The 15,468-nt window shown below is 42.5% G+C and overlaps 1 protein-coding gene across 6 annotated transcripts in view; it reads right to left on the minus strand.

Annotated features, from left to right (window-relative positions):
* The window catches only part of OSBPL9 (oxysterol binding protein like 9), a gene marked incomplete at its 5' end in the record, with an annotated part of 126,082 nt that extends 111,293 nt beyond the window's left edge, over window positions 1-14,789 (minus strand). For 4 of the 6 annotated variants that reach the window (XM_080921601.1, XM_080921600.1, XM_080921596.1 and 1 more), the window contains one exon: window positions 14,625-14,740. In XM_080921601.1, coding sequence (XP_080777727.1) covers window positions 14,625-14,735 — 111 coding nt within the window. Of the gene's footprint in view, window positions 1-14,624 lie in introns of all 6 variants that reach the window. The other 2 variants (XM_080921597.1, XM_080921599.1) reach the window with 1 other exon arrangement.
* Between the last annotated feature and the right edge of the window lie 679 nt (window positions 14,790-15,468).

A 15,468-nucleotide genomic window follows, 5' to 3' on the forward strand; every position in this document is an offset into this window, starting at 1 on the left:
CCTGAGCTCCAGCCTCAGCTTCTCACTGAATTGTTTGGTTCTGAAACAGGACTGTTCTATAGCCCAGGCTGGCCTGGAATTATGTAGCCCAGACTATCCTTCAACTCTGGGCCATCCCTCTGCCTCAGCCTCCAGAGTGCTAGGATGACAAGGGTGTGTGACTCCACAATGGGCCCTTTCACTCTTATTTTTAAAAGGACAATCTTATCTTTAAGGGAGAATTTCAGGCTAACAGCTCAGGGAAGGGAACCACAGGTTCAATTAGGGACAGCCAAGATGACTTAGGATTTTGCATTCTTTATGAAGTTAAATATTAAATACTAAAGAGGAGCACACACTTTGCAAATTATTTATAGCACATCAGTAATGTGTACTAGACCTCAATGCAGACTTGTTTTGTTTCCCAAATACTGCCCCAAAACACTAAATATTGATTCATGTTTTTTTAAAGAGAGTTGACTAAGGAAAATAATGGGGAAGTGTTAAATTCCAAGTGCTTTGTGCTTCAATATTAGTATTTCCCCCACTAAACTGTGAAATTATAATCTATTATTTATCATTCAATTTCATATCTTTATCAAAAAACCGCCTGAGGAACTTTTTCCTGATTTGGAAAAAGACCAATGTGGGCACAGAATAAAAGGAGAACTAGAAGAAAACCCCTCTAACATTTTAAAGAGTGAGTGTAGCCTACTTGGGAAAGTGCTGTGGCTCAATGGAAGAGAATGTGGCTTAGTGGTTAGAGAGAGCCATGGCCTGGTGAGAGATGCACTCTGCAAAGGTGAGCTGAGTTTGAGTCTCAGGGCCCACAAGGCAGAAGATAAGAACTGACTACCACAAGTTGTTCTCTGACCCCAACATGTGTATGTGGTAAATGTTTGCATACAGGTACACACATAGATAGACACTTGTAAGTGAAAAGATAGTCCCCCAAAACTTTAAAATATGTGTGTATGAAAATATGCATAACACACAAATACAAATCTAGTTAACAAGGACAACAGCTGGAACGGTGAAGCTTCGTTGCTTTGTCTAATCCCAGGACTCATTCTGCAGAGCCCAATTTAGAAAGGGGTTGTGCTCCAAAACTCCTTGTTCATTACTGGGGTTTAGGATTCAGAGGGAAAACATATGCAAAGAAGCTGTTAAATTTGATTCCCAAGTTAGGTAAGAAATGCATTTGAAATCTAGTATGTAAATATGAGAACAAAGGTAAATCTTAAGAACTCAAACACTTCCTCAGAAAAAGTTTCCTTAAAGAATTTCTATCACAAATATTGGTGCTTAAGGGGAATATGAGTTACAGGAGAGTAAGGAGGTGTCTGAGAATCCAGAGCCATGCAGAAATCAGTTCTCACATTTCCTTCCATCATGTGGATCCCAGGAAACCAAACTCAGGTCTTGGCAACAAGCACCTTACTCACTGAGCCATCGCCCTGGCCCTGAACTCCTTTGACTTAACAAAGAAGGAAAGGAAAAAAAAAAGAAAAGAAACACTGACTTTAAAATTGGCATGGCTATGAATCAGTATTTTCCCAAAGACATTCAATTGGTCAACAACATGAAAGATAGAACAGCCATCAGGAAAACACAAGCAAAAAAAGACAGTACTTCATATCCATTAGATAGCTATGATGAAAATGTAGATAGTAGATGTTCTTGAAATTGGATCCCTTATACAGCTAGTGGGAGCAATTTAAAAAGCAGTCTCAAAGGTTAAACAAAGAATAATCACATGACTGGACAATTTCAATCCTACATCATCTATATCCAAGAAATGAAAATGAGTACTTATTCATTTGAGATGTTAATGAATGGAATGATTAATACAAAAAGGAAAAGAAAATAAATACTTACATCAAAACTTGTAAACAAAAGCCCATAGTGGCATTAGTCATAATAGTCAAAAAGTAGAAACAACTTCATCACTATCAACTAACTCTGATGAGCGAAATCAAATGTGAATATGCACACAGTTAAGTCTCAGGGATATCTTCCAGACACAGGGTGTGAACACATATAAATTCACAGATACTATGACAGCATGCATAAGACCTGCACAAGTTCAACCAGACAAAATCCCAGCATGGAGAAGGTGACTTGAACACAAAGTCCCTCAACATAGCTGCTGAGAAAAGGAAAAATGGTTTTCTCCACTGGAGGGACACTGGGTCTATCAACCTCACTCCAGATATAAAACCTACTCCGTGTTCTTTTATGTGGTTTTTTAGGGGGTTGGATTTTTGTTAGTTTGTTTTATTTTGTGACATTAGTTTCAAATGTTTGTTGATTGCTTGTTTTTGATTTTCATGTTTTGTTAGGATTTGTGGGGGGGGGTGCATTAGAGAGAGAAAGGGGTGGGAGGAAGATGGGTAGGTAGGGAGGACCTAGAAGGGTTTGCAGGAGGGAAAAGAATAAGATCAAAAACTATATTGTGCGAAAAAGCTTTTAAATAATAAGAAAAAGAAAGAGGGAAAAAGATCCAAGCTATAACACCTTCCAGTAAATAAGTAAATATTCAGTGATACAAAGTACTGATATATACTAAACTTGAATGGAGCATGAAAATAATAGAGGTGCTTGCAGATGAATGCTGGCAAGAAATGAGTGACTGGTAAAAGAAATAGTTTAAAGAGTGGAGAAAAGCTTCTAAACTGTGGTGACGGTCACACGGTTTGTTGATGTTACTAAAAGCCAGTGAGTTGCATTAATTTAAATGCAATTTCAAATCTGTCCAAGGCTGCATATAAGTCATATAAAACTATTGAGGTATTGGGAGCAGAAAGCCTGAGGCCCTGTGTTTCATCCCCAGCAAAAAGATAAACAATCTATGGGGAGACAAAAACAACAACAACAACAACAACAGGCAACCTAAAATCTGCATAAAACTGTTAGAAGCTGGAGAGGTGGCTCAGTAGTGAAGAACAGTGGCTGCCCCTCCAGAGGACCCAGGTTCGATTCCCAGCTCCCAAATGAAGGTTCACAACCTCTGTAACTCCAGCTCTAGGAGAGCTGATGCCTCTGTCCCACCAGCACCTGCACTCCTCTGCATACACTCACATGCAGACATATATGCAAATGCAGAGCTAACATAATAACAATAAAAGAATCTTTAAAAGAATAAATAAGGTTTTTCTGAAAGCTGTTACAACTAAGATGCTTGTTATACTTAATAAGATCTTTAACAGACAATGGAAGCTCAGAGAGCTAGGACACAACGGTAATGGGAAATAGAAGAAATAAAGCAGAGGATAAAGCCCACAGAATGAAAGCCTTGAAAACCCCATGCACAGAGGACACCTCCTCCACACCAGGGAGGGAAAAGAAAAGAGTGTGTATCTAAACAGCTGAGAAAGTGTTGGCGTGTGGAGCACAGCCAGCAAGACACGCTTACTGTCCTTGGATGGTGAGAGCCCTCCTGTGAGGATTGAGGAGGAGGTTTGTAAAATCCTACAGAGCCTCAGAGGGACAGAGCACATTTCCCCCAGATGTTCATGTACCCCGTTGTGCTATAATTGCTCTCAGTCGGCCTCGGCTTACCAGGAGGTGAAGGCAAGAGGACAGTTTGAAATCAGCTATATAGTAAGACCCTGTCTCAAAAAACAAAATATTACTAAAATAACATATAAAAAACAAGGGAACACAGAGGCTTTAGGTGGACAAAATCCAGGAAATAAAAAAAAAAAATCTGCCCATACTTTTTTAAATTTTTTGGGGCTCTTCCAGTCCAGGCTGGGCTCAAGCCTACTACGCCGCCTTGGACAGCCTTGAAAACCCAAGTACTGGAATTAGAGAGCACCACACCCCACAGCTTCCAATGAACTTAACCTTGCCGGGTGAGTATAAAGAATTATGAGTAACTCAAAATACTTTCTTTGAAGATGATTGCATTTATATGAATCCATGTATGTTATAAACTTAATTTCTAAAAACAATTAATTTAAATATTTTTCTTTAAATCTATGCACTCGGGAAGCTAAAGCAGTAAATTAGGAGCCCTAAGTTAGACTGTGTTATCTAGCCAAGACTGTCTCAAAATAAAGGGAAAGGAGGGAGGTGGGGAGAGGAAGGCTGGTCCCAGACTGAGGAGACAGTCCTTTAGAATAAACTCACTAAGAAAGGAAATAAATTATTCAGCTGGCCATTTGTTTGTTTTTCTCTTTCTGTACTAAAATAATGTAATTCTTAATCTAAACCACTTCTGCCTTGTTATAGTTTTGGTTGCAATTGTCTATTACAAATCTGAAAATCTAATGAGGTAATTACCAGATATAGACCCAGGATATTTAAGATAAGCATTCTACTTTCTTTTGGTTTTCTTCTTTCCTTTTAATGTGTACAGATGTTTTACCTGCATGTATGCCTATGCACCATGAGTTCCAGGCCAAGACTCAGTCTCCACAAACTAAAGCAAATCCAACTCACAGCCTGTCTGAATTAACACAAGAAGTAAATCGCTCAATTCTTCAGCCTCCAAAGGATTAATTAAAAGCCACTGTTGTTACTATAAATTCAAGTGAGTTTACATAAGCCATAGATAGGCATGGCATATTTGCTATTAATGTATTCTGCAATACTTAACAAGGCTCTGTACACTAGAATTTCTGTCTTCTATGTCTCACTTCTAAGCCTGGTTTGAAGACTAGGGACATTCCATCCCATGGAATGTGCTACACTGTGGCCCTGAAGATTATAATGTCCAATACAAATTGCTATCCAAGAGGTTACAAGCTTGCTGTACAGGTAAAGAATGTACTAGGAATGTGGTTAGTTGACTACAGCAGATATAAATGATTAAATATCCCAAAGAATTAGATCAAAAGGCCCAGGAGAGAGAAGAAACAAGGCTGCTATAGCCATGCCCAGCATTTGGCCCATATGGAGTATGACCCTTGGAATAGCTGTTAACGTAACCCTAACTTGCTTACAATATGAGGTTTCACTGCAGCTGGAGGTGCAGCCGATGACTCAGGTCTCAGCGCTGCACTTTGTAGATGACAACATGGATTTACAATGTCAGACGTGGACAGGCAGAGGACAGTGCAGCTTCCCCACCTCCCCTTCCCACTGACACATGTACTTTAGGAGTGTTCCTTGCTTTCCTTGAGGCATCTAAATTCACACTTTTGCTTTCATTCCTTTTACAAATCTAAAGCTACTTTACATATAGATTAAGCATACCTAACCTGAAATTTAAAATGTTCCAGAATCCCAGAATCTGAAATCTGTGTGTATACATGTTCATATGTGCATATGTATGTGCTATGTCTGTGGAGGTCAGAAGTCCACTCTCTCCTTATTTTTTGAGGCAGGATCTTCTCCCTAAACCTGGACTTGGCCCATAACCCTATCTCATGATAGGTACAAACTCCAAAATAATTTTAAAAATTCTAAAACGCAAACTACTTCTGGTCTTAAGCATACTGGATAAGAGATACCCAGCCTGCACTGAAGCAAGCCATATGAACATAATAAAGAGTTCATTTGATATTTGCAGAGAGGGTACACCTTTCATGGAAACAAGTGGAGGGGGAGGGGGGATAACATTTGAAATGTAAATACAGAGAATATCCAATTAAAAAAAAAAAAAAAAAAAAAAAACACTGGCTGCTCCTGTGTTAGACCTATGTTCCCAGCACCCAAACAGCAGCTTACAACTGCTGTAACTCCAATTCCAGGGATTCTGGTGCCCTTTTCCTGGCCTCTGTGAACTTCAGGCATGCACACAGTGCACAGATACACATGCAGGCAAAACATGCATACATATAAAAATAACAAAATACATCTTCAAAAAAAAACCTAAAAACTTATGTAAGTTATGCAGACTTGGTTATCAATTGTCAAATAGCAGTGAGCTGCTCTGATCCATTCCAGCCACAGTGCAATAGCAAAGGCACAATCTTCCTAATGACTGCTACAAGGAATACTGAGCAGCAAAGGTAACCTACTATGTCTCTGGTTCTGACCAGAACCACAACCCAGCTGCTTCCTTAACACAACACTTTCTCTTTTTCCTACTTCCCAAGGCCATCATCCTCAGTCTTTACTCCTCAAGTTCACTTTGTTCTCTGTGTTACCTTGGACCTTGCTAATTCAGAACTGTCTGTCAATCACCTATTTCTGCATCAGTTTCTGCAGGGAACCATCTTGAATTACTACACACAGTTACCTACTTAGTCTTCAAGACCCTCGATATCCACCTGTCCTCTACGTTCACCGCTCCACAGAAGCCGCCCTCACTGTGACATCAGTGATCTACAAGTCCATAAAGCCAGTGGGCTGTACAGGATCTCATCTGCACAAACGTCTCAGCAGTATTCAAACCACTCTGTGCTTCACTCTGACTTCTAAGACTGCCATATTCTCCTGCTTTCCTCTTCTACCTCTGGCTGCTGCTGTTCACTCTCCTGCTGAAGTGCCCCTCTCCCATCCATCACTCACTGTAACCTGGGTGTCTCACGGATTACCATCTCAGCACAAGTTCTTTGAAAAGACAAAGCCTAGCGTTCCTATGTGTGAAATGTCCATCTACAGGAGTGCCGGGTGAACTGAGGAAGAGAATGCAGCAGAAGTGACGAGGGAGGAGTCATAAAGAATGACAGCTTCCTTCCTGATCTCACTTGAGTCGCTCTCGTAGTGAAGCTAGCTTCCCTGTGAGTTAGCACTCAAGTATCCCAAAGGAAACACTACCTGATGAGAAACTGGGGCCGCCTTCCAACAGCCAGCAGGGAGCCAAGGCTTTCTGCCCATGGTGATTTAGAAGCCAGCCCAACTGAGTGCTTCACATGAAGCAACCCTGACTGCAGTGTCATGAGACCCTGTGCTTGAAACACAAAGTTCTGCCTGTAGAAACTCTGAAAGATAGTGTTCCCTGTAACTGGTTACAAGGTAATAAATAACTAATCCAATGGAATTTTCCTGAAACAGTCTCCAAAGATTGCAGTGTTCAGTCACTCAATTCTTCATATGTGGAAAATTAATATCTTCAACCCAGATTTCTGTCCCAAACTCCAGATCCTTAACATATCATTTCAATTCATCAGGTCCCCAAACTGCTACCCCTCCCCCATTCATCTTGTCTTGCAGGCCAGTAAAGTCCAGGGATCTGTTTCTACATCCCCAGCTCTGGGAGATGTGTGCTGGGAATCCAAAGTCAGGTCCTCCAATTCACACAGCAAATTTACAGACTAATCCATTTTTCAGCCCCAGATATTCAAGAAGTTTATGTGTGGATCTTGTTTGGAAGCCTGAGTCAAACCAACTGCTGAGAGAGTAATGGTTAAGACTGCTAGGAAATCAACAGACTTCATATTTGACATTACTAAATTATTACAATAATAAAGGTATTTTAGTAACACTTTTTAAAATGAGAAATCTTTGGGCCATTGAGTTGGCCCAAGTAGAGGCACAAGTCATCAACCCTGATGACCTGAGTCCTAACTCCAGAACCCATATGCTGGACAAGGAGAGCTACCTCTGGCAGGTTGTCCTCTGACTGTGAGGACATGCACAAGCGAGTTGTCCTCTGAGCATGCACATACACAAGCACAAGAAGACATACACAATACAATTTTAATTTTTAAAACACTTTTGAAAACTCTTAATATTTAAGAATATACACAGAAATATTCACAAATAAACCTTACTATAATATTGGGAGTATGTTTTAAAATAATCCAGTTGAACTGGCACAGCAATACTCACCCGTGATCCTATGAATTTAAGAATGGCTCTGGCCACACAGTGAGACCCTGTCTTTAATACACACACACAGAGTATGGTGCCATACATCTGTAGTCCCTATGTTTGGGAGGCAGAGGCAGGAGGTCAGAAGCTCAAGATCATCTTTAGCTATAAGAGTTTGAGGACAGATATGGCTACACAAGACCCTGTCTTTAAAAAGAAAGGAAGGAAGGAAAGAAAGAGGGAGGGAGGGAGGAAGAGAGGGACAGAGAAAAGGAGCTGGTGGAAGTATTAATAAACAGGATTAGCCATAAGCTATATAGAGAGAATATCTTATGTATTTTATGGATGCACCATTCATCTGCGAATTAAAAAGCCAATGCCTATGGCTTAAGGAGGGAATAGAGGTGGGACATCCAAGAGAAAGAAAGGATTCTGGGAGGCTGAACAAATGGCTCAGTGGTTAAGAGCATTAAAACTCCCAGCATAAAACTCCCAGCAACCACATGTTGGCTCACAACCATCTGTAATGAGATCTGATGCCCTCTTCTGGTGTGTCTGAAAACAGCCACAGTGTACTCAAACATAAAATAAATAAATGAATCTTAAAGAAAGAAAGAGAGGGGTGGGGAGGAAGGAAGGAAGGAAGGAAGGAAGGAAGGAAGGAAGGAAGGAAGGAAGAATAAATGGATTCTGGGGTAGAGAGAGGGAGATTTGCCAAGAAGAGGTAATGAGACAGACATGTGGTACCTGAGCACAGGTAACCAGCCATGTGGCAGAATGAAGCCTAGAATAAATGAGATATTTTTAGTTAGATCTAGTCAAAGAAGAGCCTAGATATATTGCCAAGGTATTTGTAAATATGTTTTGAGTTTGAGTCTTATTCCTGAGAGCATGGCGTTAGAAGGTAGAACCAGGCATAACTTCAACGATATGTTGATAATTGTATACATAGCTGGACGTCAATAATTCATTGTTCTGTCCTCGTTTATAGAAGTTCAATTTTCTTTACAGTAAAAGTCTTCTCAATAATGAAAGTACTCAGATGACTCTTCAGAGCCCTAGGGATAAAGTTCAAATTGCTTAGCATGTGAAGGTGAAATGCCAAGAGAGTACCACACACCCCACTTTTGCTTGCTTAGTACTCAGGGTCACCTCTCTATAGCTGGCTTCCAACAAGTTCCTTAGCTGTATTTTCCAGAAGCATCCATTCCGTGTTTCTGGTACTTCTCCCTCTCTGTTCACGTGCCTAACCTCTTTACTCAGGTCACAATAATCCTGTTTCCTCTATAAAACCTGTCTAATCCTGCTAAGACTGCCAGCTGTACACCTTCAGGGCCCATACTCCAAACAGCATGTGTGTCTCCACAGCTTTTACCTGCCATGTCCTCCAGCACACTCCAAGTGTTATGACAATATAGGTGGCTTCCACCTCATTTGCTACCTCTCCTCTTCAGTAAAAAAAAAAAAAAGCCTGGCACAGTTTCTAAATATTTGCCAAGTCAGCAAATTATACAACTCTACCAACTCCCTCATCTTGCAACTTCTCACAAGACGATCTCCTCCAGTCCTCCCTCCTTTCTTATCTCTTTTATGGTTCACATTAAAAATTGACAGTTCACACAGTGTTCTCAAAATTATAGCCTTAGCTCTCCCTGGTCACCTTATTTAATAATAAAAATAGAACTCACTCAAGAGGTAGAGGCAGGAAGATCCCAGTTTGAGACCAGCCTGGACACAAAACTCTCCTCTCATGAAGGAAGATATGGAGGGAAGCTGAGGATGAGGCTCAGTCAGTAGAGTGCCTGCCACACAGGCATGCTGACCTATGTCTGGGTCCCTAGGACTGACATCAATGCCAGGCATACCAACCAAAGCTACAACAACGCCAGTGCTGGGGGTGGGGGGCAGGGACAGTAATAGGTGGGTCCCTGGAGCTCACTGACCAGTCAGTCAGCTTAGCCAAATGGATGAGCTCCAGGTTCAATTCTGTCTCAAAAAATAAGGCAGAGGAGCTGGAGAGATGGCTCATGGCTCAGCAGTTAAGTGTGGTGGCTGCTCTTCCAGAGGTCCTGAATTTAGTTCCCAGCAGCCAAATGGAGGTTCAAACTTCAGTTCCAGGGAATCCAACTCCTTCTGGTCTTCAGGGCACCACGCATACACATGATGCACAGACACACACATACACATAAATAAATAAGGAGAAACTCAACAAGGAAGACACCGTCAGCCCTCTGGCCTCCACATGTGCACGCACTGGCACAGACCCACATGGGCCCATACATGTACCATACAAACACAATAAAAAAAAAAAAAAAAAAAAAACAATGAAACAATTTTGTGCTATCACCCAGTAGTCCTTTTCTATCTCCAGGCCTGATCTATGACTCTAAATACCTGCTAGAATTCAATCTCCTCCATCTCTCAAATGCATCTTTACATTAGCACTGCTTAGAAATGTGTAAAACCTTCCTAATACATCTATGCTCTGAAGCTTTCCAGTCTATTCTTGTTTTCCTGTTGCCCAAAATAGCCTTTTTTTCTTTTCTCAACCTTCATCTCTTAAGCCTCTATTCAAATGCCCTTCTGGCCCTTTCTGGGCGGCACTTCTGCAGATTGCTTTTTCTACTGTTGACCTTGTCATACTGATTTGGGGTATATGTGTGCACAAGTGTGTACTGTGTGTGCACTCTGTCTACATGTGTTCACATAATGTTTGGGGGTATATGTGTGTGTGTGTATGTTAATACTAGGTGTCTTCCTAGATCGTTCTCTTGTTGAACCCAGAGCTCACTAATTCTGCCTACTCTATCAAGCTAGCTTGCCCAGTGAATTCCCCGTCTCTGCCTCCATGGTGAGAGAATGAGAGCAACCATCATACCTGCTCAGTTTTTACATACTAGTTGTGACTGTTCAGCAAGCACTTTATGGCTCTAGGCTGCCTTTGGCCACTTGTCATGTGCTTTAAGCCTCTATGTGGTTATCTGCTCTGCTAGATCCCAAGTTCTTACATGAAGGAATCGACACCTGCACTGTAAGCAAATACACTAACTGCACCCATTACAAAGTCAGCCCTACAAGAATGCCTGCTGAATGGACTAGCACTAAAATACATTAAAACTAATGATTATGATTAAGAGGATGATTTAAGGCCATGCAGTGGTGGTGCATACCTTTAATCCTAGCATTCTGGAGGCAGAGGCAAGTGGATCTCTGTGACTTCCAGGCCAGCCAGGGCTCAAAAATCTGCCCCCAACACACACACACACACACACACAAATGGTTAGTCAGACCTGAAAAAGAGTCCCTGTAACAATATGGTAAGTGTTCCTTCAAAAGTGAAACACCGGGCTGGGTGGGGATGTATCGGTGGCAGCATGTTTGCCTAGCATGTACAGCCTGGCAGAGAGATTATGAAACAAATGAAAAGAATAAAGTAAGAAGATCATTTCAGGCTAGAGAGATGGCTCAGCTGGTAAAGGCATTTGCCAGCTAAGCTGACAGCCTGAGTTCTATCCCTGGGCCCACATTTGGTGGAAGGAGAGAACTAAGCTACCTCAAGTTGTCCTGACTTACACACAGGTGCTGCAGCATAAAACCTGCCTGCAAAGAAACACAGGCACACGCACCAACCTAAAATGTAATTGTTCATTTAAAAAAATTATTGTTAACACCAAAGTTTGGTAAATTTTCGTGAAGCTCGGGGCTGAAAAAAGGCTTAGCTGAATCTATTTCATTCAATCCCAGTGACTCAAGCTCAGTCCTGAGATTTCCTACTGATTCTCAGTGGAGGCTGACTCTAAAGCAAGGGCAATGTAGCTTAATTTAGAATTTTCTGGAACAACCTGGAAGGAATCAACAACCACAGAGCCAGACTAGATCTCAAGTAATTTTGGAAACAAGGAACAAAGTGACTATTTGCTACGGTGACTAAATGTGGCACAACTGGCAAGTACATTCTGGGCTGGTGTGGCCATGTCAGCTCACGTTCTTTTCCGCTGTATCTGGTGCCTGCCCTTGGCCTTCCCCCACTACCCCAGCTTCCAACACTGGCCTTGAAACAGCCGCTTGGCACAACTCTGTGCCCCGTGGAAAACTAAACCAAGCTCAGGACTCTGCAGCCAGCTCAGTTCTTACAAGTGTAGCTACCTGGAAGGGCCACACACTAGTACCGCCAGTAGGCACCCCCTTTTTGACTTAGAGGAAATCAAGAAGCAAGTGCTGTATGTCTTGAAACTCTATGTTGATACTGACCCACAAAAGCTCTTGGTACGTTCACGTTTTATGAAGAAACCAAGTGGCGACGTCATGGGAGGTGAATTGGGATTTGAAATTCCTGATACAGAGGCAGAGAAGTTTCTGTATCCACAAGAAAACGCAGATTACATTGCAGATAAGAAGATAAATATGGATAAAGACTCAGACTGGGAACACGCATCAGCATCCTCACTGACAACCACTCTGCTGGGTTTGTATTTAAATTGTCTGAGTGTTTTACCCTTTGAAAAATAAATGCATTAGGGGAAAAAAAAAGTGGTACAACCAGTTCAGGTATTCTTACTAGAAGGTGTGGCTATAAGGATTTAGCCACATGCAAATCATTAATATAGACAGACCCATCAGAACACTAATGCACTCAAACTGTGACAAAACTCATGGCCTGCATTTGATCTGACTCCTGCTCTCTCCTAGTGAGTACCATTCTAGCTTCACAAAATAGTACAATTCCCTGTAAGCAAAACAACAAGAGAAATGTCTTAAAACATCCAGAAATACGATCCCCTCTATTGTGTGAAATTAGGAGAATGTTTTATAAAATCTAAGCTCAGAAGATAGGTATTAAGGAAGAAAAAAGAAGACAATGAGAAACTTCTATTTAGTCTGAAGGACAAGGACTCCAAGCAATCCAAATCTACAAGGACAAGGAGACAGACAGAAAAGATTAAAAAAAAAAAAAAAAAAAAAAAAAAGCAGGGAAGAAAGAAAACAGGAAAAGAAACATTTTATCTGGGCTAAGAGCTCCCTAGAATCTTAACTTGGGACCTCTCTAGGATGGCCCTAAATCCAGTCCACACAAACCTGGAATCTGAAGAGTAACACTTAATTCTATAACGCTACTAACTGAAATTACTCCATCATGAATATTTGGGCTAGGTTCCATGAAATTTGCTGATTATCACATTTAAATGTACTGAAACCTGATATTTATCTTAGTCATAGGATTTCATAATTCTTCAGTTTTTCAGGATAAAATGTATAGTTGGTCCTTTTGCATCCAACATAATCTTAATATGGGGTGTGTGTGTGTGTGTGTGTGTGTGTGTGTGTGTGTGTGTGTGTGTGTGTGTGTGTTTTAGTATATTTGGGTTTGGAGGGTGGGTTTTTTTGTTTGGTTTGTTTGAGACAATGTCTCATTAGATACTCTAACCTGGCTTGACCTTAAAATTGAACCACTCTGTATTTAGCTTTGAATAATGTTTGTGTCTCATTAAAATTTGATCTTTTTAAAATTATGTAAAAGAAAGACTAGGAATGTGGGTCGATATTGACCTAGCATGTGTGAGGCCATGGGCTCCATCAAAAAATAAAAATAATAAAGACGCAGAGAGCATAAGTTCATATCCAAGGAGTGATAAAGGTGATCAACTCTTTTACTCTTGCAGACCCGACAAACAGCATGAACTTTTCTTCTTCCTTCAGCAAAAGAGAAATTTAATGGGAATCCTGACTCCACCGCTTACAGCTGCCTATGCGAGCTTGAGCTAATTACTTAAAAGCCTGGAGCCTCTGATTCCAAAACTGTAAAATGGGAACATTAAATGGGGATAATGAATACCTACCTTGCAAATTTATTAAAAGTAAATGAATTAAGGTGCCCACTAGATTACACAAAAAGCTCTCGAGAAGAGAGGCGGCAGCCACACGACTGTCGATCCTTGCAGAGAACCGCAGAACGGGGACTCAAAGCTATCTTTTAAATGAATGAATAACTATGTATCCCTACTTCTCTCATCAACACTAACTCTTCTCCCTTAACCTTATTTCTTCCTTTTTCTTCTATCATTTTTCTAAAGCCTTCAAGACATTCTATATTTTGTCCTTCTAAGTGCTTTTCTTTCTTCTCACGGGGCTATTATTAACGATACAGCTCAAAGACAGTAGCCCCGTTATTAATTTCTCCAACACCGCCCACCTTCCATCTCTAATGCGAAGGAGGTGGAAGAGGCGGTCAGAACATAGGCTCCACAGCACTTCAAATCTACCTAGCCTGGGCCACTAACTCGCATCAACAGTGAAGTCGAACAGTCGGCCCTCCCCAGAACACAACTTTCAGGGCAATCGCACCATCTCTTTCTACATCTCCGCAACCAGAAGACTCGCGCAGAGGGAATCCTCTGCTCTCAAAAGTTACGGAGTCCGTTACACTCGCGCCCCGCTGGAGAGAAGGGTGCATCCCCAGAGTAGGACAGCCTAGCTGGACAGACAGGCGGGATTTCAGAGCCCAGAGTATTGACGAGGGTCACCTTTGGACCTGGCGAGGCTCCTCTGACCACTGCTCCGAGAAGGCAGCGCTCTTCGAACCCCAGAGGGAAGCTAAGGGGTGCGGCCAATGCTCGGGCTGGGGACAGCAGGAATGCACAGTGTGGACCGCTGGGTGGACCTGCCACACCGGGACTACGCCCACCCGTACCTCACCTCAGCGCAGACCCTACCTAGTCCCAGAACCACTCCCTGAGGCACCCGGCTCGCCCCCGGCCCATAAATCAGCTAGCCGGCGCTGCTCACTGGCTGAGTCCGCATCTCCCTCCTGGTCATTGGCTACCCGCACGCAAAGCCCTCCTCCACAAGGGAACCTCGCGTACGGCGGTCTCCACAGCTGAGCACCCCATCCCTGGCTCCCCGTAGCTCGCCGTTCCGGCAACGCGGCCTCAGCCACTCACCGTGTAGTAGGAAAGCAGCCCTGCATTGTAGTCCAGCACGAACCAACGATACTGCCATCCCTTCATCACGTTAGTCCATTTGCTCAGCGGCCCTTCCACGATGGACGCCATCTTGGGAGCCGCCAAAGACAACAAACGGCCTGACGTCAGCCGCCTATAAAGCATTCGGCATGCAGGGGGCGTGGCCTGCGAGAGCCTAGGAGGGACCGGGGCGTGAGTGGGCGGGGCCAGGTGCGGCTCCTCCGTGCTGCCTGTGGACCCACGCCCCTGGCCCTGCTACTGGAGCGTGCTTTGTTTTCTTCCTTGCTTTGCCTATTGTGTGTAGAGCGGGCTGTTATGGAGGTAAAAAAACTGAGAAAGCGATTGTGAGTATTAAGATTATTTATCCAAGCCATGCGCGATGGTGGATACCTGTAATCCCAGCACTTGGGAGACCAGGCAATCAGTAGTTCAAAGCCAGACTCAGCTAAATGAGAGAGTATCAAAGGGGAAAGGAAGGAGGAGTGGAGGAAGGAGGAGTAGGGGAAGGAGGAGTAGGGGAAGGAGGAGTAGGAGAAGGAGGGAGAGAGAAACAAAGAGAGAGGAAGAGAGCTAGAATAAAAAAGAGAAAAAACATCTTCAAAAGAATCTGAGTTCTGTTCCCAGCACCCACATGAAGGGTAGGGGAGCTCACAACTGCCTGTAACTCCAGGTCATCTGAACTGAGGGTACCTGCATTTATAAGCAAATATGTCCACCCCACCCAAACATACTCACTAAATTACATATATTTAAAACTAAACCTTTTTTTTAAAGTTCAAGATTATCCTTGGCTACATAATGAGTTCAAGGGTAGTGCAGGTTG

This window comes from Micromys minutus, assembly GCF_963924665.1.
Source record: "Micromys minutus genome assembly, chromosome: 9".
Classification (NCBI taxonomy): Eukaryota; Metazoa; Chordata; class Mammalia; order Rodentia; family Muridae; genus Micromys; species Micromys minutus.